This window comes from Beta vulgaris, chromosome 1, assembly GCF_026745355.1.
Source record: "Beta vulgaris subsp. vulgaris cultivar EL10 chromosome 1, EL10.2, whole genome shotgun sequence".
Classification (NCBI taxonomy): domain Eukaryota; kingdom Viridiplantae; phylum Streptophyta; class Magnoliopsida; order Caryophyllales; family Amaranthaceae; genus Beta; species Beta vulgaris.
Window position 1 is genome coordinate 19,125,663 of NC_079202.1, and position 26,934 is coordinate 19,152,596.

General features: G+C 38.6%; 4 protein-coding genes and 2 long non-coding RNA genes across 6 annotated transcripts; 5 read left to right on the top strand and 1 right to left on the bottom strand.

Moving 5' to 3' along the window:
- The first annotated feature begins 483 nt into the window (after positions 1–483).
- On the top strand, positions 484–1,730 carry LOC104901093 (uncharacterized). Its single transcript, XR_007274755.1, has 2 exons — positions 484–624; positions 734–1,730. It is a non-coding gene; the product is annotated as an uncharacterized LOC104901093 (long non-coding RNA).
- A 1,958-nt stretch (positions 1,731–3,688) lies between these two features.
- LOC104901579 (uncharacterized) lies at positions 3,689–5,315 on the bottom strand. Its single transcript, XM_010689173.1, has 2 exons — positions 4,998–5,315; positions 3,689–4,912 (listed from the first exon to the last, which is right to left on the bottom strand). The coding sequence occupies exons 1-2, from the start codon at positions 5,313–5,315 to the stop codon at positions 3,689–3,691; spliced, it is 1,542 nt and encodes a 513-aa protein (XP_010687475.1).
- A 3,040-nt stretch (positions 5,316–8,355) lies between these two features.
- LOC104901569 (uncharacterized) lies at positions 8,356–10,170 on the top strand. The gene has a single exon (XM_010689162.2). The coding sequence runs from the start codon at positions 8,356–8,358 to the stop codon at positions 10,168–10,170; it is 1,815 nt and encodes a 604-aa protein (XP_010687464.2).
- A 9,569-nt stretch (positions 10,171–19,739) lies between these two features.
- On the top strand, positions 19,740–21,390 carry LOC104901550 (protein FAR-RED IMPAIRED RESPONSE 1-like). The gene is made up of 3 exons (XM_010689142.1): positions 19,740–19,793; positions 20,259–20,369; positions 20,482–21,390. Exons 1-3 carry the CDS (start codon positions 19,740–19,742, stop codon positions 21,388–21,390), a joined length of 1,074 nt encoding a protein of 357 aa, XP_010687444.1.
- A 45-nt stretch (positions 21,391–21,435) lies between these two features.
- Positions 21,436–22,645, top strand: LOC125493572 (protein FAR1-RELATED SEQUENCE 1-like). The gene is made up of 3 exons (XM_048637040.1): positions 21,436–21,571; positions 21,751–22,142; positions 22,307–22,645. Exons 1-3 carry the CDS (start codon positions 21,436–21,438, stop codon positions 22,643–22,645), a joined length of 867 nt encoding a protein of 288 aa, XP_048492997.1.
- Positions 22,646–22,769: 124 nt separating this feature from the next.
- Positions 22,770–23,167, top strand: LOC130590303 (uncharacterized). The gene is made up of 3 exons (XR_008967860.1): positions 22,770–22,852; positions 22,989–23,027; positions 23,103–23,167. It is a non-coding gene; the product is annotated as an uncharacterized LOC130590303 (long non-coding RNA).
- The last annotated feature ends 3,767 nt before the right edge of the window (positions 23,168–26,934 follow it).

Here is a 26,934-nt window from a genome sequence, read left to right on the forward strand (position 1 = left end):
GGTGGTGGTTAGGGTTAGGGTAGGGTTAGTTAGGTTTTAGGATTTAGGGTTTATTAGGTTAATTAGAGTTTATTTAGGTTAATTAGCGGAAATTAGAGGTTAATTAGAGTTAATGACTAACGGTGGTTAACGCCGTTAGTCATTAAGGGTATCTAGGTGTATTTACACAAAACTGAGGGGTACCTTGTGAATTTTGATAACTTGGAGGGTACCAGGTGAATTTTTTGAAAACTCGGGGGTACTTGGTGAAAAAATCGTAGTTCTTTTTTCACATCTAAATGATTGACTACTAATAATACAATTTTAATTTCACATTAATAAGTAATTACGACGTGGTTTATTAAGAAAATGTTCACATGAACATCAATTCTATCACATGACGATGCAAAAACACAATATGTAAGTTTTTTGAACTTATAACGTAAAGCCACCATAACACCATTACATATGTGTTGTTGACAATATAGTGGAAACAATAAACACAAGGAAAAATTGATATAAAAAGGCTAAAGTATTGCTCATCTTCCATAAAAGGTCCAAACAATTGATTATTATTCGAAGGTACCAACTTTTAATACCATTTGACAAAACAAGTTCCCTTAACCTGTTTACCTTCTACTGCAGGTAAAACTAATATCATATGATATTCATGTGCTTTTTAATGAATCAATTTTCTAAATTTTTTTTCTACCTTTAATTCTCACTAATCCCTCCTTTATTTTTCTATGTCCAGATTCACTTCTTGTTCTATCCTACCTCTTTCTCTCTCTTAACATTTCTTCCACCATTCATTCTACCAAGATCTTGAAGCGTTGAAGATGGCGAATCCGCAAGGGTCATGAGCTTCATCTTCAAGTGTTGGGGAAACAACTGTACAATGTGGGTATGGGATGCCTAGCAAAATTCGAACTGTGACCAAAGATAACCGAAATTTTGGGAAAAAATTTCGTGGTTGTGGGAAGTATCTGGTGAGTAAATTTCATTTTTTTCGTTGAATTTAGGTAAAATCTAAAAGCTTAATCTGTTTTGAAGTACAATTACTTTCGATTTAAGGTTTAATTGGGTATGTTTTTTGATTTATATTGAAATTCATCTGAGTTAGGTGCGAATTAGGGCTTCGAATTAGTTTAATTTGTTTTGATATTATTGGTTCTTATTAATTATCAATTAGGTCAAATTCTTCTTGTTTGATTGGATTGGAAGCGCAATGGAGTGATTATCCAATTGTAAGTACTGATTGTGAATTGGACTTGTTATAATGTCTACTAATTGCAGGCTTTCTGTAGTGTTTTTTTTACTGGGTTTATGAAGAAGGTGAATGTGTTGGTTATGGCAATGTAACACAGAGATTAGATACATTAGAGAAGGACGTGGAAGCAATGTCAGATAAGCTGAAAAGGGCCACTGCCAAGAAGAATACACTAAAAAAGTCTAATGAAGAACTGACCATGGACAGATTCAAGAACTGTATGCAGAAGATAATGGATTTGGCTGCTTTAGTCTTGACTCGGGCTTTGATTGTCATAAATTGGTATGCTTAGTATATGATTATGGTGTATAGTTTAGGGATTGTTTTAGATGGTAGATTTGGATAGAATAAGAATTTTTGAAGCAGTTAAACTTATGTCTTTTGGCAATAAGAGTTAAGAGCTTTTATATGTTTTGCAGATTGAATCATTTTGTATGGTTTTGAAATGAAAAGATCAATGATATTGCTCACATTTGGAGAATCTCTTGTGCAATTTAGATTTGAGAAAAACACATTAATTAATTATCTTAAGTAACCAAGTATGTAGACTGAATACATATTGTCAATAAGAATCAAGCAGTACAAGCTTGCCCAAAAGAGTGCACACATGTGTCCAATAACCATAAAAGTACCAGCTTACCCAAGAAATTTACTATTCAGTTTTATAATCACCCAAAAAACACCCCTAAAGGGAATATCTACATTTGTTTTGATCAAAATAAGCCATTGCCAGGAGTAACTACAAAAATATTCCTAGCTTGCAATTGAGTCTTGTGTTCCAATTGGACATCCAACATTGGTGTTACTGGATTGTATCACTGGTACAAGTCTTGACATTGCTGGTGTCTGCCAAAAAAAATACAGACACACCATTTGTGTTAGTGTAAACAAAGGCAACAATGGAAACCTTAAGCATACATGCTTAAACAGTTGCTCACATTGAAAATTGCACTTCCATTAGAGCCAATGTAAATACCAATTCCTTGTGTTGAACCCTAGTTTTGATGCTGACAAAGAAACAAAGATGCAAACTAAGTAGTGAACTAATGAGTTATTTAAGTGTATGATGTTTAAGGTATCAATGAAAGGAACTGGGAGAATACGAAGTCAAGGAAGAAGTCAAGAGAGGATTTCAAAGGCTAAGTAAAGAAGTTTCTATAAGTTGATACTGGAGCAAGCATTGGATCAAGAAGAATAGAAGCTAGGCGTTTTATTTTCTAGTTCCAGTGTAAAGGAACAAAGTAAGAATGGTAAGGAACAGTGGCAGTTGTATTTGAGAATGAGAGTTTGTTCCTTTCTAAGGAACAAACTAAGTGGCACTAAACGAATCTGTTAAAAGAACTTGGTTTATAAAAGGAACTAGACTTAGGCGTGCAAAAGTATAACGGTATAATTATGCAATTGAGTAAGTCATGCCTAAATTATAGGAAATTAGTTTTATCTAATTTCAAATCAGTTTAAATGATAAAATCAGTTTTAAAAAGAAAATCTGTTTTAGGAAAAGATTTTGTTTTTCGGAAAATATATATAGAAAATAATTATCTGCTTTTATAAAGAATTTGTTTAAAAGATATTATTTTCTTAAAGATTAAAAATTCAGTTTTAATGATAAAAGCTGTTTTTATAACTAACTGATTTTCGGATAAAGCTCAAGGAACTCCTATTACTTAGGAGTTGTGGCTAAAAATATCCACGTTCATATTGAGATCATGGGATCATGGGACATGATGAGAAACGTGTTCCTTAGGAGAAGGAACATCATGGGTTAATGGACTTAACATGTAATCGAATTTTACTCTCACGTTCTTTGTGATTATCACTATAAATATTGAAGTCTAAATGAGTTCCAAAGTGTGTCTGACTAAGTAATTAAGTGAGTTTAACTAATTAAGTGTAAATGCCTTCATTCTCTCATAATAGCCATTTGTTCTTTGCTTTCTTACTCTAATTCCACTAAGCTTATTTCGATCAATTGTATTTTGGTTTTTGGGGTAAGGGAACTTTGAGTGAAGTTCTGTAGGAGAGAGGCTTTGAGTAAAGCTTGTATGAGTGAGAAAACTTCGAGTGAAGTTGAGAGGAACTGCTGTTAAGGGAACAGTGGCTCAGGAACTTGAGTTTAGGAACTCAAGGTGTGGCTCGAGTTAGAATTAGGTTGTAACAAAGTTGTTTGGCCTAATTAGTGAAAGAGTTGAGTTTAAAATCCCTAGTGGTCGAGGTTGTTTCTTCTTGTTGGGCCCAAGAAGTTTTTCCTCGTAAAAATCCCTTGTGTTCCTCTAGCTTGTTTATTCGTTAAAGTTTTAATTTTCGCAAAAAGTTACGTTTATTTCTACACCTACAATTCACCCCCCCTTGTAGTGTTCCTAGGGAAATAACACCTTGGTACCTATTTTGAATACAATAAAATTATTAAAATTCAAAATCTGAGCAAGTTTGGCAAAGCTAGAAATAGTTTAAAAAGATACATGATGCCCTCTGCCCCCTGCCATTTCTTCCACCTCCTCTTGCACCACCTCCTCTTCCACCTCCCCTTCCCTTGCCAGAGGTGTTTGCGGCCTTTCCTCTCCCTCTACCACCCCTAGAGCCCCTACCTCCTCTTATCACTCTTCCACCTCTGCTAGTCCTTGTAGGTTGTGCTGTGGCATTGAGAACATCATTGGAGTCACCTATTTGACTCCCTTGACCCACAGTTACACCAGTTGTCCTTTTTTTTCTTGGCCGAGGACCATCACCCAACTGTGGAGGAATATTGTCTTTGTTTGGACATTTTCTTTTCTTGTGGTTTGGTTCTTTGCATATTGAACAAGTCATTTGTAATCCATGCCTAGTCAACCTACCAGGTTTTTTAGGATCCTCAAAAGGATCCTTTATCCTATTTTTTCTTGGTCTTCCGGGGCCAATCTTTATTGGTGGAGGATTCAAAGGCAGATCTACCTTAGGCCAGTGCCTCTCACCAACACAAGGTGGGATTGATGATACATAAGAGAGGTTATAAGTTTCTTTTGTGTACCAGTGAGCTACAAAATCCTCTGCATTCCTACGACAAATGAAAATACTAGTAACTGCATGTTGGCAAGGAATTCCAGTCAAGGCCCACACCCCACAAGTACAATTCCTAGCATCTAAATCAACATTTAGGACATCCATTTTTTCTGTAACTTGAAAAAGAGTAGCAATTGATGGCACCACTACACAATTAGCAGCTTCTGCCTTAGCTTTGTCTAATTTTAATTGGATCCTAGGACATATAGAACCAGGACTCTTTGCCATTTCATCCCTTTTTAGTGGTAACCTTTGCATTAGTGCAGTTCTAATCTCCTCAAGCATGTATAGAAGATGTTTAGTTCTTGCATTTATTATGTATCCATTGAAAGTTTCTGCTAGGTTGTTTACAATCACATCTACTTTAGTGTCAGTGTTCATGAAACGCCGACAAAACAACCTAGGATTGTAACTTTTGAAGGCATCCACACTATCAGGGTTTACCTTCTTCATTTCCTCCAATGCATCATTGTAATATGCTTCATTATATGCCTTTGCAGCCCTCCGGAAAAGTTGTTTGAATTCATCTCCTCTAAACATCTTGTGCCAGTGTGCATAGATGTGTCTTGCACAATGAAGATGTTCTGCATTAGGCAAAATTTTCTTGACAGCAGCAAGGATGGACTACATACACAAATGCCAAATAACAAAGTTAGAAGGATAATATAGGAGGGAAATGAAGAATAAAATCAAGCTTCAAAAACCTTACCAAATGCTCATCAGATATTATTGCCAAACCACTTCCATCATTTAGCTGCAAACAGTTTCTAACTTCATTCATAAACCATTCCCAACTTGCATTATTCTCCCCTTCAACCACGGCCCATGCCACCGGAAACCTTTGATCGTTCCCGTCCCTCCCAATAGTTGCCATCAATTGTCCACCTAGGAAGGTTTTCAAAAAGCAGACATCAACACACAAAACTCTCCTACAGCCATCCCTCCACCCCTTAGCCACACCATCAAAACAAACAAAAAGCCTTTGAAACACTGGTGGGCTTTGTTTCTCATCTGTTACTAAGATCATTTTAGTCTCATGACTACTACGCTTCAGAACTGATGTATTTATTCTTCAAGAATCAAATACTAGTGTGCGGAAGCTAAGTAAACAAATCAATAACAATCAAACACAATCAAGAAACACCAAGATTCAAGCAAAAATACAAAGACTCAAGCAAGAACTCATCAAGAACTCAAACTTAGTAACCAAGATAGAACTTAGATTATTCAATGATAAAGGCTAAGCCACCACAAGGAATAATACTAAGGGTTTTGAATGCATAAAGGCTAAGCCACCAACACTCAAGAGAAGTTTCTAAACAATCAATTGTTTAACACAAAACTCACGAAATTCTTTATTAAAATCTGTAAAATATTCGACTACATAGACTCCATATTTATACTAGTTTAATTAACCTAATCCTAGTAGGAAACAAACATCTTACTCCTACTAGTAGACATAAACCAACTCCTAATAGGCTTAGGACAAGTCCCTAAGTCCTAGACTCCTTAGACTCCTTGAATCATGTAAAATCCATCGTTTTAAGAACGTAGGCAAAACCATGATTCCTAATACAATTATAACTAGGAAAGCATTTAAAGATATGAATCCTAATAGAATTAGGATCCTCATAGACATGTTCATTTCACACGCCTATTCCATACTACCTTGGTTGGTTAGCAAGCATGCTACCACCTTAGTAGTCATTCCCATGAAGAGTCCTCCATGTACATCAATTGAGCCAAGGTTTAATGAGATGTTTTTATATGCAAGAGCTAGTAAACTTGCATCCACTACTGTATCAACAACCTCCAAGTATCTACCTATTTTTAGATAGTGCTCCTACATGGACCCATGTAGCATTCTATGGGCGTGGTATTTGACCTTATAAGCCACATCAGTTGTAATGACAACTCTATAAGCTCTTCTCACAGTTTCAACAATATCTTTTGCTGGCCAATGAGGTCTAGCTTTGAATATATCCAAAAATTATTTAGCTATCCATGTTGATTTCAATTGTATGTTTTTTTGCATGTTTCTAATGCAGTTGTGGCCTTCAACTACAAACTTGACAACATAACAAGCATTTCCAGTAGTACTTCATGAAGCAAACAATCTGAAATTGCACTCTGGCAGACACCTCACCTCCAACCTCTGTAATCTTTTTTTGTTGCTTGATACAATGCTTACATTCCTCCCTTGAAATATGGCAAATCTGGCAACTGCCTCCCTAAAACAGTCTCTATTAGGAAACCTTTGCCCTACCCTCCATTGTAAGGTGCTCCAATCAAACCCGTCACTGACTTTCAAAGCTCTAGCCTCTCTTCTTTTCTTTATGCCTTCTCCTTCACCCTCCTCATCTTGGGTCAGTTCCTCTTCCTCACTTTCAGTATATTCACTGACATAACCAGCATCTTCATCATCATTTATTAAACCAGTAACAAAACTCTGTCCTTGACCAACATTTGCAGTAATAAGATCCCTTTGTAAATTTTGAACTAATTCAAATAGTTCAACAGTTGTCTTCTTTTTCCTTTCCCTTGCTTCCGCTAGCTCATCATCATTACTTTCATCTCCCTTCACAAGTAGATCATGACCTTAGTGAAGACCCAGATTAAGATCTGACTCAATATCAAACTCCTCCAAAAAATGAGTCTCTATTTCACCATTAACCACATTTTCTTCTGAATCACTATCTTCAGGCTCATATAGTGAACCACTATCACTATCATCATTATAACTTCCAATCAGTTCACCCCATTTGAGAGGACTTTCTGGTCTATCATCAAACCATCTATGGAATTCCTCTTCATCAATTAGATGCACCTCATCTACTGGCTGCTCGGATTCTACTAATAATGGGCTTGTATATTGCAAAAGTGCATTGGTTTGAGGCCCCCGAGAAACTGTTTTAGGGTGTGAATTATGTGGGGTAAGTACCTGAGTTGGGATAATAGAAGCATTTGTTGTTTGTTTAGTCCTAGGGTTGGTCCTATGTGGAGGACTTTTAGGTTGGACCACTTTGTGTGGATTCTTTTGGAGTTAATTTACTTTTTCTTGGTGGTGCTTTTTTGGGAGTTAATTTACAAATGTCAGGTTGTTGGGTGATGTTAGGGGAAAGCAAGGGTGCAGTAGGAGTTGCAAGCATTTTTTGAGTATTTTTAGCATGTACCACATATAGGTCAATTCCCCTATTAACTTTAGCAATTTTAGCCATCTCTAGCACCTCCTTGTCATGATAAACCCTTTTTGACCCTTCTTCAAAGGTAGAGTTAGGCAAAAGGTAGTAAATTTCATGAATTTCAATATATTCACCACACTTCAAAGCCAAGGCCTTTAAGTCCCACCAACACAACTCCTCAGGATCTACTAAAAAAGTCCTACTATGTTGTTGGGCCCACATTTCACACCTTGGCGCTACATTGCAAACAATTCAAAGTGGAGAGAGAATTAAAGTTGGGCCGCCAAAATAAGGTGGACCAGTTCAAATACATCATTGGGGCAGTTAAGCAGTTGAGATACAAGGGGGATTGTGGGTGACGTGGCGCTAAGATGGTGGAAGCAGCTCACAAAATCAGTAGAAAAGATTCTCGCATATATATGTAATCTTGTGTAAACCTAGGAAGCTAGCTGCTGATATTTTTCTTATCTCTCTCTAGTTTCTTCTTTAATATTCACTCTCTCACTCACTACCATAATTCCTCTTGTAACAAGAAAACAAAGTTCATTACTTTGCTTGATCTTTGTACGGCATCGACGTCATATTAGTGGATTGGTGATCAAGAGCATCACCCGCGGTTTTTCCCTTTTGGGTTTTTCGTGTCAACAATTTCTTGCTTCTTTTACTGCTTTATTTAATTTGCGTTATTTATTTCTTTCATAATGTTGGTTATTATTCGTATATTGATCTAGTTGTTGGCACCTTAACCTTTTGCGTATTTAATACAAAATCGGCATAAACAATTTGGCGCCCACCGTGGGGCTACAGCAAGATCTTTATACGTTTATTGGCAATCACTTCTTTTCGTTTTATTTTTCCATACTCTTCCATCTTTTCGTGTTTGCGATGGCAGGACAATGGGTTACCACCCAGGAAGTTATTGACGAGCTCAATCGCGTCAAGGCAGAGATGGGGTCGTTGAAGGAGAGCTATGTCGCGTCGTGCATGGAGATCCAAAGCTTGAAGTCCGCCAAGAAGACGTCAAAGGGGCCTAAGCCTCGCAATGTTCGTGGCGTCTCCAGGATGCGGAATCTGGACGGCAAGGAGTTCGAGACTCCTGTGAATCATGTTGATCTGGAAGATGCTGATGATTCGGAAAAGGAAGATGCCGACGGCGGCGAGAATGACGGCGCCAATCCTTTGAAAGAGCCCGTCCAAGGCCGTCTCGATGATCCTATCCAACAGCGTCTCCAGCAGCTAGAAGACATGATCGCTCGCATCCCTGGTGTCCCCAGGCCCATGGAAAAAGCTACTCCTAACAGTTATGCTGATTCTCCTTTTGCAGATCCCATCGCGTTGATCGAGGTGCCCAATAGGTTCTCTGTCCCATCCATGAAGCTGCATGACGGCACCACCGATCCTAATGATCATGTCGCACAATACAAGCAACGGATGATCACCATTTCGATCCCGAAAAATATGCGGGAAGCATGCATGTGCAAAGGCTTTGGCTCGACGCTGACCGGTCCAGCACTACAGTGGTTCATTAATCTCGATAACGGGATTATTTCTTCTTTTGCTCAATTAATCAATACTTTTAATATGCAATTTGCTAGCAGTCGCAAAATGGAAAAGCAAGCCAGCGATTTGCACAGAATTGTGCAAAAATCTGACGAGTCTCTCAAAGAGTGTGTGAACAGGTTTAACAGAGAAAAGGTGTCCATTCCAAATTGCGACGCCCGGACGGCCATTGAAGCTTTCAGGCGTGGCTTAGATGAGGAGTCCGACCTCTACAAGGAGCTGACCAAGTATCCCTGTCCGACGTTCGAGGATGCTCAAGCCAAGGCCCTGGCGCAAATCAGGCTGGAGGAAGACATGCAGTCCAGAAAGGCTTATGCCAATGCTGACAGCCGGAAAGCAGCGTCCAGCAAGCAGACGTCGTGGCGTCAAAAGCCTTATGAGCGCCCGCAGCAGGTTCATAGCGTCCGTCATGACGGACCAGCCAATGATTGGAAGAATGATCCCGGCCTTCCCCCCAAGCTAAGCGAATATGGCTTCAACGTCACTATGGGAGGTATCATTAATACTTTACATTCTTTAGGTTCTGCTGTTAAATGGCCTTTCAGGAACGAGAAATCGACGGCCCATCGCGACAAATCCAAATGGTGCGAGTTCCACGGAGACCAGGGCATCACACCGACGTGTGTCGCTCTGAGGCGAGGTGTCCTACCTGCTGAAGAAGGGTACCTTAAAGACTTGCTGACGGAGAAGGGTAAGCAGACGGTGTCAAAAAATGACGACCGACGTCAACCGCCGTCATCCCCGCCGCATGTCAAGGTAATTAATGTTATTAGCGGTGGTTCAGATATCTGTGGACTAACATATTCTGCAGCTAAACGGCATGCACGAGACGGTTTAAATCAAGGCACCGTCCCCAAGGAACTCCGTCACCCTTGTGACGTCGAGCTGGAGGCCATGCCGATTACCTTCGATGACGCCGATCTCGGCGACGACAGAGACATACACCATGACGGTCTGGTAATATCTTTAACTGTCAGTAATTGCTTGCTTAAACGTGTGTTAGTGGACAATGGCAGTTCAGCAAACATCCTGATGAGAGGCGCTCTAGAGGACATGGGGATCGATGAGCGTGACGTCATCCGAAATCTACTGTCCTTGTCGGATTCAGCGGAGAATCCAAGCATACCATGGGAGAAGTGACCCTGCCACACATTCGCCAAGGGAGTTAACATGCCAACTAAGTTTTATGTCATTGACTGCCCTTCTTCTTATAATGTGATTTTAGGCAGGCCATGGATTCATAGCATGAAGGCTGTCCCCTCGTCGTTCCACCAATCTTTGAAGTTCCCTACCAAATGGGGAGTGCAGGAAATCAAAGGGGACAGACGGATCGCAAAGGAATGCTATAAGACGTCCTTGAAGCCAAGGAAATCGGAAACATAGCAATTACAGACGGGGACGTTGGGGGAACAAGACTTCGACGAGCAGCAAGTTGACGAGGTCGTTCTGGACCCCAACAAGCCAGACCAAACGGTCAAAATAGGGGCCGATTTATCCCCCGATGTCCGTCAACAGGTAATAGATTTCCTTAAAACTAACGCTTACTGTTTTGCATGGTCCCACGAGGACGTCACAGGGATAGATCCCGACGTGATCACACACAAGCTCAACGTTGACCCGAATCACAAGCCGGTCAAACAGAAGAGACGCAAGTTCGCCCCTGAGAGAAATCAAATTATCAACGACGAAGTACAAAAGTTGATCGACACCGGTAAGGTAAGGGAAGTAAAATATCCTGATTGGTTAGCTAACGTCGTTGTTGTAGGTAAGAAAAACGGGAAGTGGAGGGTCTGTATAGACTTCACTGACCTCAACAAGGCATGTCCCAAAGACTCATTTCCTTTGCCGCACATCGACGCCATGGTGGACGCTACTGCCGGACATGAGCTGCTGTCATTCATGGACGCATTCTCAGGGTACAATCAAATACTCATGCATCCAGAAGACCAAGAGAAGACGTCGTTTGTCACTGACCGCGGGATCTATTGCTACAAAGTCATGCCGTTTGGGTTAAAAAACGCCGGCGCAACTTACCAGCGGCTAGTCAATGCAATGTTCAAGGACCAGCTAGGGGACACCATGGAGGTCTACATCGACGATATGCTAGTCAAGTCCAAAAATTCACATGACCATGTGTCGCACCTACAACAATCATTCGACGTCATTCGAAGGTATGGCATGAAACTCAACCCCACAAAGTGTTCTTTTGGAGTGTCTGCAGGTAAATTCTTGGGGTACATTGTTACGAAGCGGGGCATCGAGGCTAGTCCAGACCAGATCAAGGCCATCCTCAACATTCAGTCATCGCGAAATCTAAAAGAAGTACAGAAGCTAACAGGACGTGTCGCCGCTCTGAATCGTTTTATCTCAAAATCCTCGGATAAGTGTCGGCTGTTTTATGACATCCTAAAGAAGAATAAAGGATTTGATTGGACGCCAGAGCATGAACAAGCCCTCCAAGATCTCAAGCAATACTTGATGACACCGCCTCTCCTGTCCAAACCAGTAGCCGACGAGCCGCTGCAATTATATGTCGCGCAGCGAATCCTCGGTAAGTGCCGTCCTGACCAGGGAAGGACAAGAAGGACAATTGCCAGTGTACTATGTAAGTAAGTCATTGGTCGACGTCGAAACCAGGTATTCTTCTCTGGAAAAGCTCGTCCTAGCAATAGTGACGGCGTCCAAAAAACTGAAACACTATTTTGAAGCACATTCTATCCATGTCAAAACTAACTACCCCGTTAAGTCTATTTTAAGACGCCCAGAATTAACTGGAAGAATGAGCAAGTGGGCAATTGCGCTAAGCAGTTATGACATCACATACCAGCCTCGAACAGCGATAAAGTCGCAAGCATTAGCGGATTTTGTGGCTGACTTTAGCCCACGACTGGAGACGATAGCCCAGACGGAGGTAAGTATGCTTGAAGTTAACACAACTAACAATAAGTGGATTTTACATGTAGACGGGTCTTCCAATTTTCGGGGCGCCGGGTTAGGCGTCCTGCTAAAGTCGCCACAAGGGGACATCATAGCCCGGGCTATTAGTTGCGACTTCAAAGCCACCAACAACGAGGCAGAGTACGAGGCACTGTTAGCAGGGTTGACATTAGCCAAAGACCTAAACGCCACTGAAGTAGAAGCATACAGTGATTCGCTACTCATCGTCAGTCAAATAAAAGGGGAATTTGCCGCCAAGGATTCCAAAATGACGGCATATCTTGAAGCCGTCCAGGTAAAGGTAAAATCTTTTGTGAAGTTTGACATTTTTCAAATTCCCAGGGACCAAAACACGCAGGCAGATGCATTAGGAAACATCGGATCAGCTATGAGGAAGTCAGGGTTCAAGAGCATACCCATAGTGCATTTGTCGTCCCCTGCCGTCTGTAAGGCAAATAAGGACGACACCAGCCAAGTGATGACGGACGTCAATGGGGTCGACGCCAGCGACGTCACGACAACGTCGACAAGTTGGCAGACTCCCTTCATCCAATACCTTAAAGACGGTACCCTCCCCGAAGACAGGTTACAGGCCAGAAAGGTACGTTTCAAAGCCTCGATGTATGTTTTACTTGATGGTATACTCTTTCGGAAGTCTATTGCAGGACCATACTTGAGATGCCTCGATGGCGACGAATGCCAACAAGTACTACAAGAAATGCACGACGGATGTTGCGGCAATCATTCGGGAGGACGCAGTTTGTCCAATAGGACTTTGCAAATGGGATACTACTGGCCGACGTTACGACGAGACGTCGTCGAATATTCCAAGAAGTGCGACGCCTGTCAGCGTCATGTCGCACCAACCTGCGGAGAAACTACACCCTACCATCACTCCATGGCCCTTCATGAGGTGGGGGATGGACATCGTCGGGAAACTCCCCCAAGCACCGGGGCAGAAAGTGTTCATGCTAGCTTTAACAGATTACTTCTCTAAATGGATTGAGGCTGATTCATTCACCCAGGTACGCGACAAAGAAGTTATTACTTTTATATGGCGTAACATCATATACAGGTTCGGTGTCCCTTCCGAGATCATTTGCGACAACGGCTCCCAATTCATAGGCACACCCACAAGGAATTTCTTGGCCAAGTGGAATATACAACTCAGCACCGCGACGCCTAGATATCCGCAGACCAATGGGCAAGCTGAGTCCAGTAACAAGTCAATCATCAAAGTTATTAAGAGGCGTCTCAAAGCAGCCAAAGGTAAGTGGGCAGAAGAACTCCCGTCAATTCTTTGGGCAAACAGAACTACCCCGCGGACGGCGACGGGGCAAACACCTTTCTCTCTAGTTTATGGGTGTGAAGCGGTCCTTCCTCCTGAGGTGCGCATCCCGACGTCACGTTATGGGCTGTTGACGCCAGGTAGAAATGACGAAGAACTGGGCCATGCCATCGTCGCAAGTGAAGAATTAAGAGAAGCAGCCCTTGTTCGAATGGCGTCGCAATAGCGGATAGTGGCTAGAAGCTTTAACAAGAATGTCAAGGCTAAAACGTTCAACGTTGGAGATTGGGTCTTGAGAGAAGTTTTTCAAAACACTAAGGAACTCAATGCGGGGAAGTTAACACCAGCATGGGAAGGCCCATACAAGATTCAAAAAATAGTAGGTAATAGTGCCTATCGTATATGCACCAAGGATGGCAAACCTGTGCCAAGGAGTTGGAACGCCGTTCATCTTAAACGCTATCATTTTTGAGTAATACGTCGGAATGTACTAAATAGTTAGAATAGGTAACATTAAATTTAACTTGCCATGATGTTATTTTGCCTAGTTTCTAAATTCTTTTACGACATCCCCTTAACTAACGTACGTGTGTGAGTTAGGTTGACAGAGTTGTAGGTTCATTCAATTACAAATAAGAGGCATGGCGTATGACGATACAGGGGCAACCCCCACATGATCAGACGGACGTTCATCTCCGTCCGACAGGTTCACACAACCTTTACATCCACAACATTAGCAGGACCAGTGTGTTTGGTTGGAAGCGGCAGTTATCCCTTCATTGCAACCAAAACATCACTTGTCTTACATTACTAAGGTACCTTACAACGCTACACATACATACATGCTTGTGTTCATGAATTACAAGAAAACAACATTCATTGTAAACAAACACACCATGACATAGCATAAACATAACATAATTCTTGAACACAACACAACATCGTTTCAACAACGTACAAACCAAAACAATTAAAATGTCGCAACAGCAAACATCACAAAACACAAAGTTTAGGTGACATAGCACCTTTAACTACACTATTTGTTGATATAGGCGTCGCAGCACCTTTTGAAAAGTCAGAAGAAGATTAGGTGGCGTCAGTTGGCTTGGCGTTGGCGTCAGATTCAGCCGTCGCCATGGTGTCAGCAGCATCGGCACCCTCAGGGAGCAAATCCTCTAGCGTCCCAAAAACCTCCAGGAACTGCCTGACGTCCGCTTCCGGAGTCCAGGACGCCGTCTGGCCGTCCAAAAATTGCTTCATCAACCTGGCCTTGGTCCTCCAGGTATAGCGACTGGCCGCGTCAACCAGCTCCTCTCTAAGGCTTGCTGCAGTGGCATCAGTCTCCTCCTTCAGCGAGGACATGTCGGCCGTCAGATCGTCGTTCCGTTTCTTCTCCTTGGACAACTCAGTGGAGAGTTCCACAACTTTCTTCTCCGCCGCCGTCAATGCCGACGTAGACCTGTTCAGTTTCACTCGCAGCGTCTTGCATTCTTTCTCGAGAGAAAGAGCGGCAGAACGTAACGCCAGACTATTCTGGGTGGCCTGAGGAGGTAGACGTCGACGTCAGGTGAAGTCTTATGTGTAGAAATAAAACATAACATATATTTAGTTACTTACATGTATTTGCAGTGCTAGTCCTTCGTTGGCGACAGTGGTCAAGGAGAGGCTGGCTAGACGTCGTTGAGGAGCTGGGAAGGCTAACTTCTCCGCCGCCGGAAAAATAGCTGTTGAAGTTATCTCACCAAAATTCTTGGGCAGACTGATAGTGAATGTTTCTCCTTCTTGAAGAGGAGGTCTGGCGGTTTTTGAGACGTCGGCAGAGACGGACGTCTTGGCAGTCTTAGACTGAGCAGAAGGTGGGGGCGTCATAGTCTGACTGACGGCGGATTGCATTCTCTTCTTTGCCCTCTCCAGCATCTCTGCTTCCGACAAGATGACAGTTGGGGTCTTGGAGCGTTGCGATGCATTATTTTCTGCGAAGACATACATGGTGTTAATTTGAGTGGATGTCGTGTGCAATGAAAGGTTGGACGGATGAAAAGTTACCTGACGCCATGGAAGGAGAAGTGTTGTTAGTAGGATCTGTAGAGGTGATTGTATGTTCTTCGGTAGACTGGGGCAGTGTCTCGTCGTCGGACGGTGGGATTTTGAAGTTGTTCCTGAACGTCCGGTTTTTGACGGTGTATTTCGTCAGGAGCCAATTGACTTTGCTGCTTGAGTAAGTGGATTCCCCAACGGGCAAAGGCAGTACTTCTGCAATAACACCACAAATTAGACAACGTCAATGGTACGGTTTTCAAAGATATACAATGGGGTAGGAGAATTACCTTCGGAATTCCAACCGTCGCGAAGAAAATCAAGGTGCTTTCCCATAGACTTCTTTTTTACGAAGAAATATTTCTTTTTCCAACCCCTGTCGTTGGCCCCTGAGTTTTCTACTAAAGAACGGCTTCCGGGTTTCAAAAAGAAGGTATATCTGGTATTTTCCACTGCCTTGATATCGTAAACATACAAAAGGTCTTCAATGGTGAAGATGGTGTTCGAACCTTGTGTTAGCTTGTCAATTACGTGAACCACTCGCCAAACCAACGGCATTAGTTGGCCAGGGCTAATTTGTATGACGGTTAGAAGTTGCGTCATCAACGGATTGAGTGGGAATTTGTACCCAATCTTGAAAGGGTGCTCATAAAGAACTACCCAACCTTCAGGACAGTCGTCAGGACCTTCGTCATTTTGGGGGATTTTGATTTTGGTAGAAATTGGTAAACCTGATTTCTCTAAAAATGCTTCTACATCTTCTTCGGTAAATTCGCTAACTGTGTTCTTTCCCCCTATCACCCCTGATTCTACTATAATTACCTCGTCGGAATTATCTACGGGTTTAGGGTTCCTTTTGGATTTCCTAACCTTTGGGGTATCTTTCGAAGCCATTGAAGAGAAATGAGAAAGAAAACGAAAGAAAAATTACCTGGTCAACAATGTCCGAGAAGCTTGAACACGCCGGAAAATTTGAAGTTCTTGAGCCTGGTGAAGTTCTTGAGAGGGAGAGAGAGGGAGAAGTTGAAGAAGCGAAGTAATGATGGGATGGGTTTTGAAATGAAGGAAGCGTGGGAAGTTGGTGAAAGTAGTGGGTATTTCAAGGAGGATTAATTGACGGTTCTCCCAAGGGCAGTTTTTGGGCGACACGCGTCAATCAAGGGCAATTGTTGGGCCCACGTTTCACACCTTGGCGCTACATTGCAAACAATTCAAAGTGGAGAGAGAATTAAAGTTGGGCCGCCAAAATAAGGTGGACCAGTTCAAATACATCATTGGGGCAGTTAAGCAGTTGAGATACAAGGGGGATTGTGGGTGACGTGGCGCTAAGATGGTGGAAGCAGCTCACAAAATCAGTAGAAAAGATTCTCGCATATATATGTAATCTTGTGTAAACCTAGGAGTTAGCTGCTGACATTTTCTTATCTCTCTCTAGTTTCTTCTTTAATATTCACTCTCTCACTCACTACCATAATTCCTCTTGTAACAAGAAAACAAAGTTCATTACTTTGCTTGATCTTTGTACGGCATCGACGTCATATTAGTGGATTGGTGATCAAGAGCATCACCCGCGGTTTTTCCCTTTTGGGTTTTCCGCGTCAACAATTTCTTGCTTCTTTTACTGCTTTATTTAATTTGCATTATTTATTTCTTTCATAATGTTGGTTATTATTCGTATATTGATCTAGTTGTTGGCACCTTAACCTTTTGCGTATTTAATACAAAATCGGCATAAACATATGTCCACCAACATAATTCAAACCCATCTCTGTTTTCCTAAACAATCCCCCATGCCAAATTCTAATGGTGACAATATCCATGAATTGATTGAAAAAAAAATAAGAATGCAATCAGGAAATTAAAGTTATGAATATCAATGGTTATATCGAATTACCTAGTTTAGAATTTTGTTCAATGTCGAATTTTCATTTGCTTCACAGTAAGTGCATAGCGAGACGGCGAAACATAACAAGGAAGATGGTGATCTGGTGACTCGTGAAGAATATCAAAGGAGGGAGTTGAGGTTAGAGAAAATGTAGCATTAAAGGAGGGAGTAATAATAAGGATTAAAGGTAGAAAAAAAAAATTCAGAAAATTGATTCATTAAAAAGCACGTGAATGTCATATGATATTAGTTTTACCTGCAGTAGAAGGTAAACAGGTTAAGGGAACTTGTTTTGTCAAATGGTATTAAAATAAAGTTGGTACCTTCTAATAATAATCAATAGTTTGGACCTTTTATGGAAGATGAGCAATACTTTAGCCCTTTTATATCAATTTTTCCTAAACACAATACGATGCTTCATTTTAAATACAAAATGATTAGTTCATAAAACCATAATTACAGAAAGTACTTAAAATTATCCATACAACCATTATAATGTTAAGTAAGGTACTTAGAATTACACTAGCATTAGGTAGATCGTTACAAAAGAAAGCAATCCGACGCGCAAAATACCACGAACATGTCATCGTTATCCATTTCCCATGTAGTAGTATATATGTGTACCCACAATAATGAAATTTTTTTGGCGCCAAAACCAAAACCATAGTATTGTGTTATATTGTTTAATGTTCATTTGCCCCCCCCCCCACCCAAAAAAATGTCCTCCTTGTAGTACTTTTGTGTGATTCATAGGCGTCTAAGGGATTACATCATAAAGCATGTTAAAGTTGTATTGTGTTCCGATAAGAGAATCTTGTGTTTATAGTTAGTAATATTGTGTTGGATCCTATTTAACCATATATTTTCTATTATTATAATTGTGTTCGAATGGGTTTGTTATGTCAATGATGATTGGGATATCTACAAATATAAGGAGACTTTAATTAATGCAAAAGGGGTGTTCATTTCGGATATCCGATCCGAACGTTTTGAATATAATCGAAATGTTCGGATCGAGAAAAATGTGATCTGAATTCGATTCAAAATATTTTGGAACGGATCAGATCGGATATCCGAAATTGAAATGTTCAAAGGTAAAGTTCGTAAAATAAGTTTTGGATCGAATCGAATCATCGGATATTTCAGATATCCGAAATTGAAAATAATCTTTTCCGATCGGGTATCCAATAAATTTCCATGATTCGTATATTTTCAGATATCCGCAAATGAACCCTAAACCTTAATCCCTAAACCCGAAATATCCTAAAACAAAAAAACAGGATTAGTAACAATTAACAACTAACAAGTTAGTGAATTAATGAGTTATTAGGTCTAAGTAGTGAGTAACTGATTAAGTGCTAAGTTACTATATAGTAGTTAACAAGTTTAGTAACTATTTGATTTGACGTAATTGTTTGATGATTGACCATAAGTGAATTTAATGTATATTATTTAAGTATATACTCCATTGTAATAACACATAAACGCAATAAGCCAGTAGCCAATATTGTAAGTATTAGTTTAGTAATTTTACTCATTTATATAAATTGTTGTTATGTTTATCATTATTGTACAACATATGAACCCTCATTATTATCACTTAAGCCTCATATGAACGGTAGTTATAAATATATAGTTGTCATTTTTTTTATGATATTATAACATATCAAGAGTCGTTAAACTTATTTATAACCAATAGAGTGATAATATTGTGTTTCTTTATAACATATTCATATTATATAATGACAATATTGTGTTAAGCTACCATTCTTTATTAATTAAATGTTACACCTCGATATTATTGCGCCATATACTATGGGCCACGACCAATATTATTGTGTTTTGTTACAATACAATATTCAGTTCCAAATTTATGATATAGTATCTTGAGGTGAATTAAATATTATATTTGTCATAAGCAAATCATATAAAGTAAACATTTGCACGGTGTTCTTAAATTAAGTCAACATTTGAATTATCTTAGATTAAGCAAACATTACAATTACTTAAAATTTGATGAAAAGTAGTGATGTGGCAAAAGCTGTTGGGTTTATTTTCAATTTCTTTTTTATTTTAAATCTCTATTAAAAGTTTTCATCTTCTTCTCCAAAGCTCCCTCTCTACATCCTCTCTTTCTTCCCCATAATACTTTCTCTTCACAAGAACACTATGTCTGCGAGTAAACAAAATTCCTTCGGCTTTGGATGTTCACCTGGTTTTAACAAAATTCAACAACACTTAATTTTTCACTTAATTTTGGTTTTTATTTCTCCCCACAATTTGCGTAAAGTTAACGTAAGAAGTTTTGTTCACCTGGCTTCTGGAGAAAGTATCCTTGCATAACAGCTATGGGGCAGCAGTTGCCCATAACCAGGGTAAAGATGTAAGTACAGCATAAAGTAAGGGTAAAAACGTAAAAAGGTAATAAAAGCTAATAATACACAAACTAACTAAAGACAGGAGAGATAAAAGAAGATATACCCAGTTTATATCTTGTCGGCGCCAGAGCTAAAAACAGAGGGAGTTTTGTAGGCAGCTGTAATTATATCCGTTTGGAAGAAGATGGAAGATGAAGCAGGAGCAAGTGGTGAAGGAAATATGATGTCCATTGAAGAGGTATTGTGGTGATTTTATTTGTAAATATGTGTTAATTAGTTTGTTTTACATGATGATGAATGATGAAGTTAGGTTAAATTACAATTGTTCTGAATTTTTTTTAAAATATGTGTTAATTTTCATATGCAGTAATCATGAAAACATTAAAAATGTAATAGTAGAAGAATGTCATGAAAGCTCGAAGCAAAAACAATTAAGATAGAAAATGTAATAGTAGAAGAATTCTGTGAAGATGAGATGAGAAATTGTATTAAAGAGAGACCCATTTCAAGAATTCTGCGAAGATGAGAAATTGTATTAATTGTTTAAATTAATGATTGTAAGTAGAAAAATATAATTTATTTTATAAAATAAAGCTATGTGTTGTTTATGATGTTGTTGTATGAAAAATGAAGGAAATACTTCCTGCAACAATCTGGTTATTTGTTTGATAGGAGAAATTGTTTGTTTGTGATTAACATGTAGGGTGTTGATTTAGTTGAAATAAATGGAGACATGTATGTGGGAGATGCTCTTGTGGAAGGCATAGATGAAGTGCAAGGCAACGAGATTGTTGCTTTAACTCCTACTGGGAAGGTGAGTGGGTGTAAAATAGGGGCAATTGAGGTTGTTCCTGCACCGTTTGTCGGCATGATATTCCCTAACTTGGAAGCGGTGGATAGTTTTTATAAAAAAATATGGGAAGCAGGAAGGATTTGGGGTTGTGCATTCAGGTGGGGCATATAGAAGAAAAGCAGGTAAAGAAAGGAAGAGGTGTAATACAACATGGACTTGTGAATGTTATGGTAGGCCCGATAGGAGGAAACGGGTAAACGGGCGTAGGGTGGTGACGGATTCTATGATTGATGATGATTGTGGTACGAAGAAGTCAAAGAAATGTGATTGTACTGCTATGATGTATGCTACTTGTAATGAAGAAGGGGAGTGGAAAGTTAAGAAAGTTATAAATGAACATAAAAACCACGAGCCAACGCCTTCAAGGTCTCGATATATTAGTATGTATAGGAAAGAGGAGTTGTATAATCATGTTAGAAGGAAACTTTTTAACGATTATAACTCGGGGTTGAAGATACCACAAATTCACGGATGCCTTGCTAGGGAGAGGAACGGGGTAGAGGATTGGGTAGTAACTGAACGTGATTTGCGCAATGAAGTGAATAAGGTGAAATGGTTGAAACTTAAAGAAGGTGATGCCAATGCTATGCTAAAGTATTTTAACAAAAAGAGTTCTGACAATCAGAATTTTTTTAGTATGCATAGATTGGATAATGATATGACATTACAAGATATTCTATGGGTTGATGCTCGAAGTAGAGTAGCGTATGAAGAGTTTGGAGATGTGGTTTGTTTTGATGCGACTTATTTGACTAACGAGTATGAGTTGCCATTTGCTAACTTTGTAGGCGTTAATCATCATAGGCAGAGTATTTTCCTAGGATGTGCATTAATTTCTCACGAGAATACGGAGACTTATGAGTGGGTTTTCTCTACATGGCTAAGTTGCATGGGTGGTAAAAGTCCTATGGGCATTCTTACAGATCAAGATGCGGCAATGCGGAAGGCACTACTGACATCTATGCCCGAAACTCGACATTGATGGTGTTTGTGGCACACAACTGAAAAGTTTTGCTCAAAGCTAGGCATGTATGAGAAATATCAAGATATTAAGGATGATCTTCTTTATGCCATATATGATAGCTTAGATCCGTCTGAATTTGAGGAGAATTGGAACAATGTAATTGCAAAGTTTGATCTGGGTGACAATGGTTGGCTAGGAGGTAAGATTTATTTAGTTATTAAAAAAGGTGTAGTATTTAAATTTACGGTAATTGTAGTATATATAATTTATTGTACTTTATTCACTTGAAGGTGTTTTAGTACTTAAGTTATATAGTACTTGAAGGTCTTTTAACGTACTCATACTTATTTGACATTATAGCCCAAATATATATTACAGGGTTATATCAAGAAAGAGAAATGTGGGTTCCCGCATATATGAGACACATGTTTTGGGCGGGAATGAAGACTACACAAAGAGTAGAGAGTATAAACAGCTTCTTTGACGGGTATGTGAACAAACACACTCGGTTGTATGAGTTTGCGGAGAGGTATTGTGAAGCAATGGAGGTTCACGCAAATGACGAGAAGGAGAACGACGCAAATTCAGCCAGGTATGTGAGGACACTTGAAACTGATTTTTCAGTGAAAGCTATATACCAGAGGATATACACTGACAATAAATTTAAGGAGGTTCAAAGAGAGTGCAGTAGGTCCTTATATTTGAATGTCCAGGGAAAGAATGTAGTTTCAGATAATGTTTTGGAACATTTTGTTCAAGATAGGGTGTGGGTAAGATGTAAAGACACAAGGAAAGAGATTGTTTCGAAAAAAAAAGGATGTACAAGGTTACATTTGACTCTAGTACAAAGGATGTAAGTTGTGCATGCAAGTTATTTGAGTGCAATGGAATCATGTGTCGTCACATGATATTTGTATATGAGATTCATGACCAGTTAGAGGTCCCAGATAAATATATTTTGAAGCGGTGGAGAAAAGATGTTCATAGAAAACATACGAGGGTTAAGGTGGCTTATCACGACCCTTCGAAAACAGATGAGATTCGTAGATATGATTATATTTTTGACAAATTTGTTCCAATTTGTGAGAAGGCTTCAAAGTTTGAGGAGAATATTGCTGTTGTAGTAGAGTTGTTTGACCTCATGAACTTGCGGGTTGAGGAGACAAGTGCGATGGTAATGAGGCGGATGCTTGAAGGGGATTTAGATATGACTCCCAACTCTGTGGTTAACAAGAAGAATAACGAGTTGGGTCCTCCATCTGTGGAGCAATAGTCAAAGGGTCAAAATGGGAAGAAGAATAAGGGGAAAGTTGTTGTGGATGCACCCTTGCATAATGTGAAAGATCCACCTTGCAAGAAGGTTGCACATCGAACTCAAGGTATGCGGTATGTATCTATTGCAGAAGAAGCCAAGAGAAAGATAGCTTCAAAAGCTAAGGCAAGCAAGTCGAAGGCGGCTAAGAGACCTAGGAGGAAGAAGGTAATTTTCGACATTGGTTTGATTACTTGTTTCATGAAGAAGATTATTACTTGTTTCATGGGTTTCATGTATTATTAAATTATGGTGTAGTTGTTTCGGTATGGTTGTAATACGAAAATTTTTATAATTTGTCCAGGTTGATTTGAATGTCGCAATTGCTACATCGAGGTCTAAGGTAAAGAAATTGGTAGTGGTGGAAGGTTAATTGTACAATTAATTTGTATTAAATAAATTTTTTTGTTGGTGGTAGGAGCTGAACTTGAATGGTGTAGGCGAAGGAGAATTTTCAGGGATGACGGCTACACAAAGTGCGGGGCCACAGGTATGGTCATAATGTAGAAGTTTTGGAGATAAATATGTAACTTTTATAGAAGAAGGTACATTTAACTTTCATATTTTTCATGTGTGTAGGAGATAAATATGGACGATCCAGATTTTCCTATCTCCGTTGGTGGTATTGAGTTGGTTGGTGGAGATGGTTCTATAGGATATTTCACACGATTGTTAGGTAGTCGCGATGGTGAAACAAGTAGATCGTACGTTGCTTCGAATGATATGCTGCAGTTGAGCATTGGAAGAATGTGAAGAAATGTGCTTTGAAGTATGACAAAGAAAGTTGGGCTAATTTTTGTATGACAAACAGAGCTTTGGACTTTATTTTAAAATATGTGACATTATATTTTGTAATGGTAATGTGGTCACTAAATTTTGTAATGGTATTGTGTTGGGCATCAAATATAATTATGTTTTGTAGAAGAATAGTTGGGCAGGTTGGCAAATTTGGCAAATGGAATGAAATGGATTATGATTTATGAGTATGAGTAGATTTTGTTAGATCTATGAGTATTGGGCATATTGTGTTAGAAAGGTGGACATTGGGCAGATTTCGTTTAATGACAATAGTGGCCAAGTTAATGGCCCGTTAATAATGGAAGCAGAAGTTGGTTAGAGAAAATTGCAAATGGGCTAGTTAATGGGGCACGTGTAGTTTCATTGAGTAAGTGGCATAACAAATTAGAGAAAATTGCATTGAAATTTGATAGGATGGTGGTAAGTTAAGGTCATTAATTACTCCAAGTGAAGTCTTTATAAAGCAACTTGGAAACGTAAGTTTATGAAACAAAAGCTATATAGTATTTTCTATAATTGAAGATTGAAGTTTAAAAAATGAGTGAGATGGGTAATATTGAAGAAGAAATTGTGGTTAAAGTAATAGTGAAATCAGGAGATCTTGCTGATTTTGGCGTGTCGTATGTGTTAGGTGTACATACTCCACTTACGGAGTTATATTCGTTTTACGCTACACACGTTGGGGTGGACCCCGATGACCTCTACCTCATGTGTTGGGGTCAGTTCTTAAGACCGGACACAAATTCCTTTGTTTACGGGTTTGATGACACTGAGCTCGTGCTAGCTTATTCAAAGGTAACTATGTGAAAGAAGTTATGTTATGAAGTATGTTTGAATAAAAAAAGTATGTCAATTATAATTATGTTAGTTAGTAGGATTGTTGGTAGTTCATATATTATTAGTTTAAAGTTTAAAGAAAAAAAATGAATTAGAAAAGGTTAAATATTGAGAAAAAAACTGAAAAAGTTATATTAAATAAGTTGATATCAATTAGATCTTTTTACAAAAGTATAGTGTTTAAATAATATACGTTAGTGTTTGTGAAATATCTTTTGCCCTGTTAATAGAATTATAAATTATGTTGAAAATTATGTTAGTGTTTATATTCATATCAACTTACTTTGAAATTGCACACCTAAAACACTAAAGTTTACTAACAGCCAGGAAAAAGTGTTGCCGCTGATGTGGACATTGATCGCGACTATTACTTCGTTACAATGCGTGATCTACAAACGAAGCCCACAGTAAGGATATTCCGGATGAAATGCACTACTAAATTACAAAGACTTGCTATGTTGTGGGCTTCTATGGAGGGAATAAAGCCCACTATTGTTTCTTTGTACCATGAACAGGCACGTATTGACCTTGAAGGTACCTTTGATAGTCAAGGTGTTCTTGATGGGGACGTGATCTACGTAGTTATAAATTATTTGGAAGGTTAAGATTCTAAATCTAAGTACGGTTATGTCAAGGTCCAATTAATATATGTAACTCATAAGTTAAGTTAGCATATGTAACTGATATGATTTAGTAATGTATTATGTGTTTTGTTAAGGAATTTATAGTCGGTTATGTAACTCAAAAGTTATGTGAAGGAAGGTCAAATTAGTATATGTAACTCATAAGTAATGTATTATGTGTTTTGTTAAAGGTATTTATAGTCGGTTATGTTCCCTTGCTTTGAAACAATGAATCATATCAGTTGTGTACTAAATCATATCAGTTGTGTACTAAATCATATCAGTTGTGTACTTAATCATATCAGTTGTGTACTAAATCAAATCAGTTGTGTACTAAATCATATCAGTTGTGTACTAAATCATATCAGTTGTGTACTTAATCATATCAGTTGTGTACTAAATCATATCGAGTAAAAAATGGGATGGGGTGAGTGAAATGTTGAGCAGGCGTGGCATGGAAAGTGGGACCCATTTCACTAGATGGCTTAGATATGATCACAATTAGATAAACAAACTATATACTCCCTCCGTCCTTTATTAGTTTACCCCTTTCTTTTGCACAGATTTTTAGGAGAATTAATGTTGTGGGTCATAAAAAGGAAGATAAACTATTATTTTATATTAAAGTTGATTGTATGTGTGATGAGAAGTTTGTGGTCCCATTTGGAAAACAAAAAAAATGAAAGGGGTCAACTAATAAGGGACACCCTTAAAAGGAATACGGGTAAACTAATAGAGGACGGAGGGAGTATGATATAGATACAAACTATCTGAATAAATTTGATGTAGTTGTCATAGTTATCAATAACAAATACCATTTAATTGATATGATATAGAAGTATACGGATATGATATAGAAGTCTACCGATCTGATATAGAAGTCACATGATATGATATATAAGTCCAATGATATGTTATAGAAGTCCAATGATATGTTATAGAAGTCAAAGGATATGATATGGTCATATGCATTTCCGATAATCAATATAGGATTACAATTAATATGACTGCTATTTAACATCATGCAATGCGTGCGTGAACAGTGCACATATGAAGTATAATTGGTGTTTTTGAAGCCCCCTTATTTGTAAGGATATACTATAATATTGTATACTATGGTTATATATATATACCTATGTAAGTTTTTGAAGCCCCCCTATTTCTAAGGATATACTAGAATATTGTATACTATGGTTATATATATATATACCTATGAAAGTTATTGAACTTGAACTGAACTAAACTGAACTTATTGGACCTGATTGAACCTCATTGGAACTTATTGGACCTTATTGACCTTATAATTGATATGATAAACTTCCTGCACGATATGATATAGAAGTGTAATATGACACGATAAATTGCCGATATGATATGATAACATATAATACAATATAACATAGTAATGTAGTTATTAAATTGCAAATTATTGTAATTATATTGATTATTATTGTAAACCTTCATTATATGACCTTGGTTTAAATATTAATTATTGGACATTTAATGATATAATAGTAAACATATGAACAAGAAAGTAATAGACACTAATACTATAGTACTCTACATTGTGCTACTATAATACTATAATAATAGATAGACAATACTATAATATTATACCTTGTCGTACTAGAATTATATATGACCTTGGTTAAAATATTAATTATTGGACATTTAATCATATAATAGTAAACATATGAACAAGAAAGTAATAGACACTAATACTATAGTACTCTACATTGTGCTACTATAATACTATAATAATAGATAGACAATACTATAATACTATACCTTGTCGTACTATAATTATATATGACCTTGGTTAAAATATTAATTATTGGACATTTAATCATATAATAGTAAACATATGAACAAGAAAGTAATAGACACTAATACTATAGTTCTCTACATTGTGCTACTATAATACTATAATAATAGATAGACAATACTATAATACTATACCTTGTCGTACTATAGTTATATATGACCTTGGTT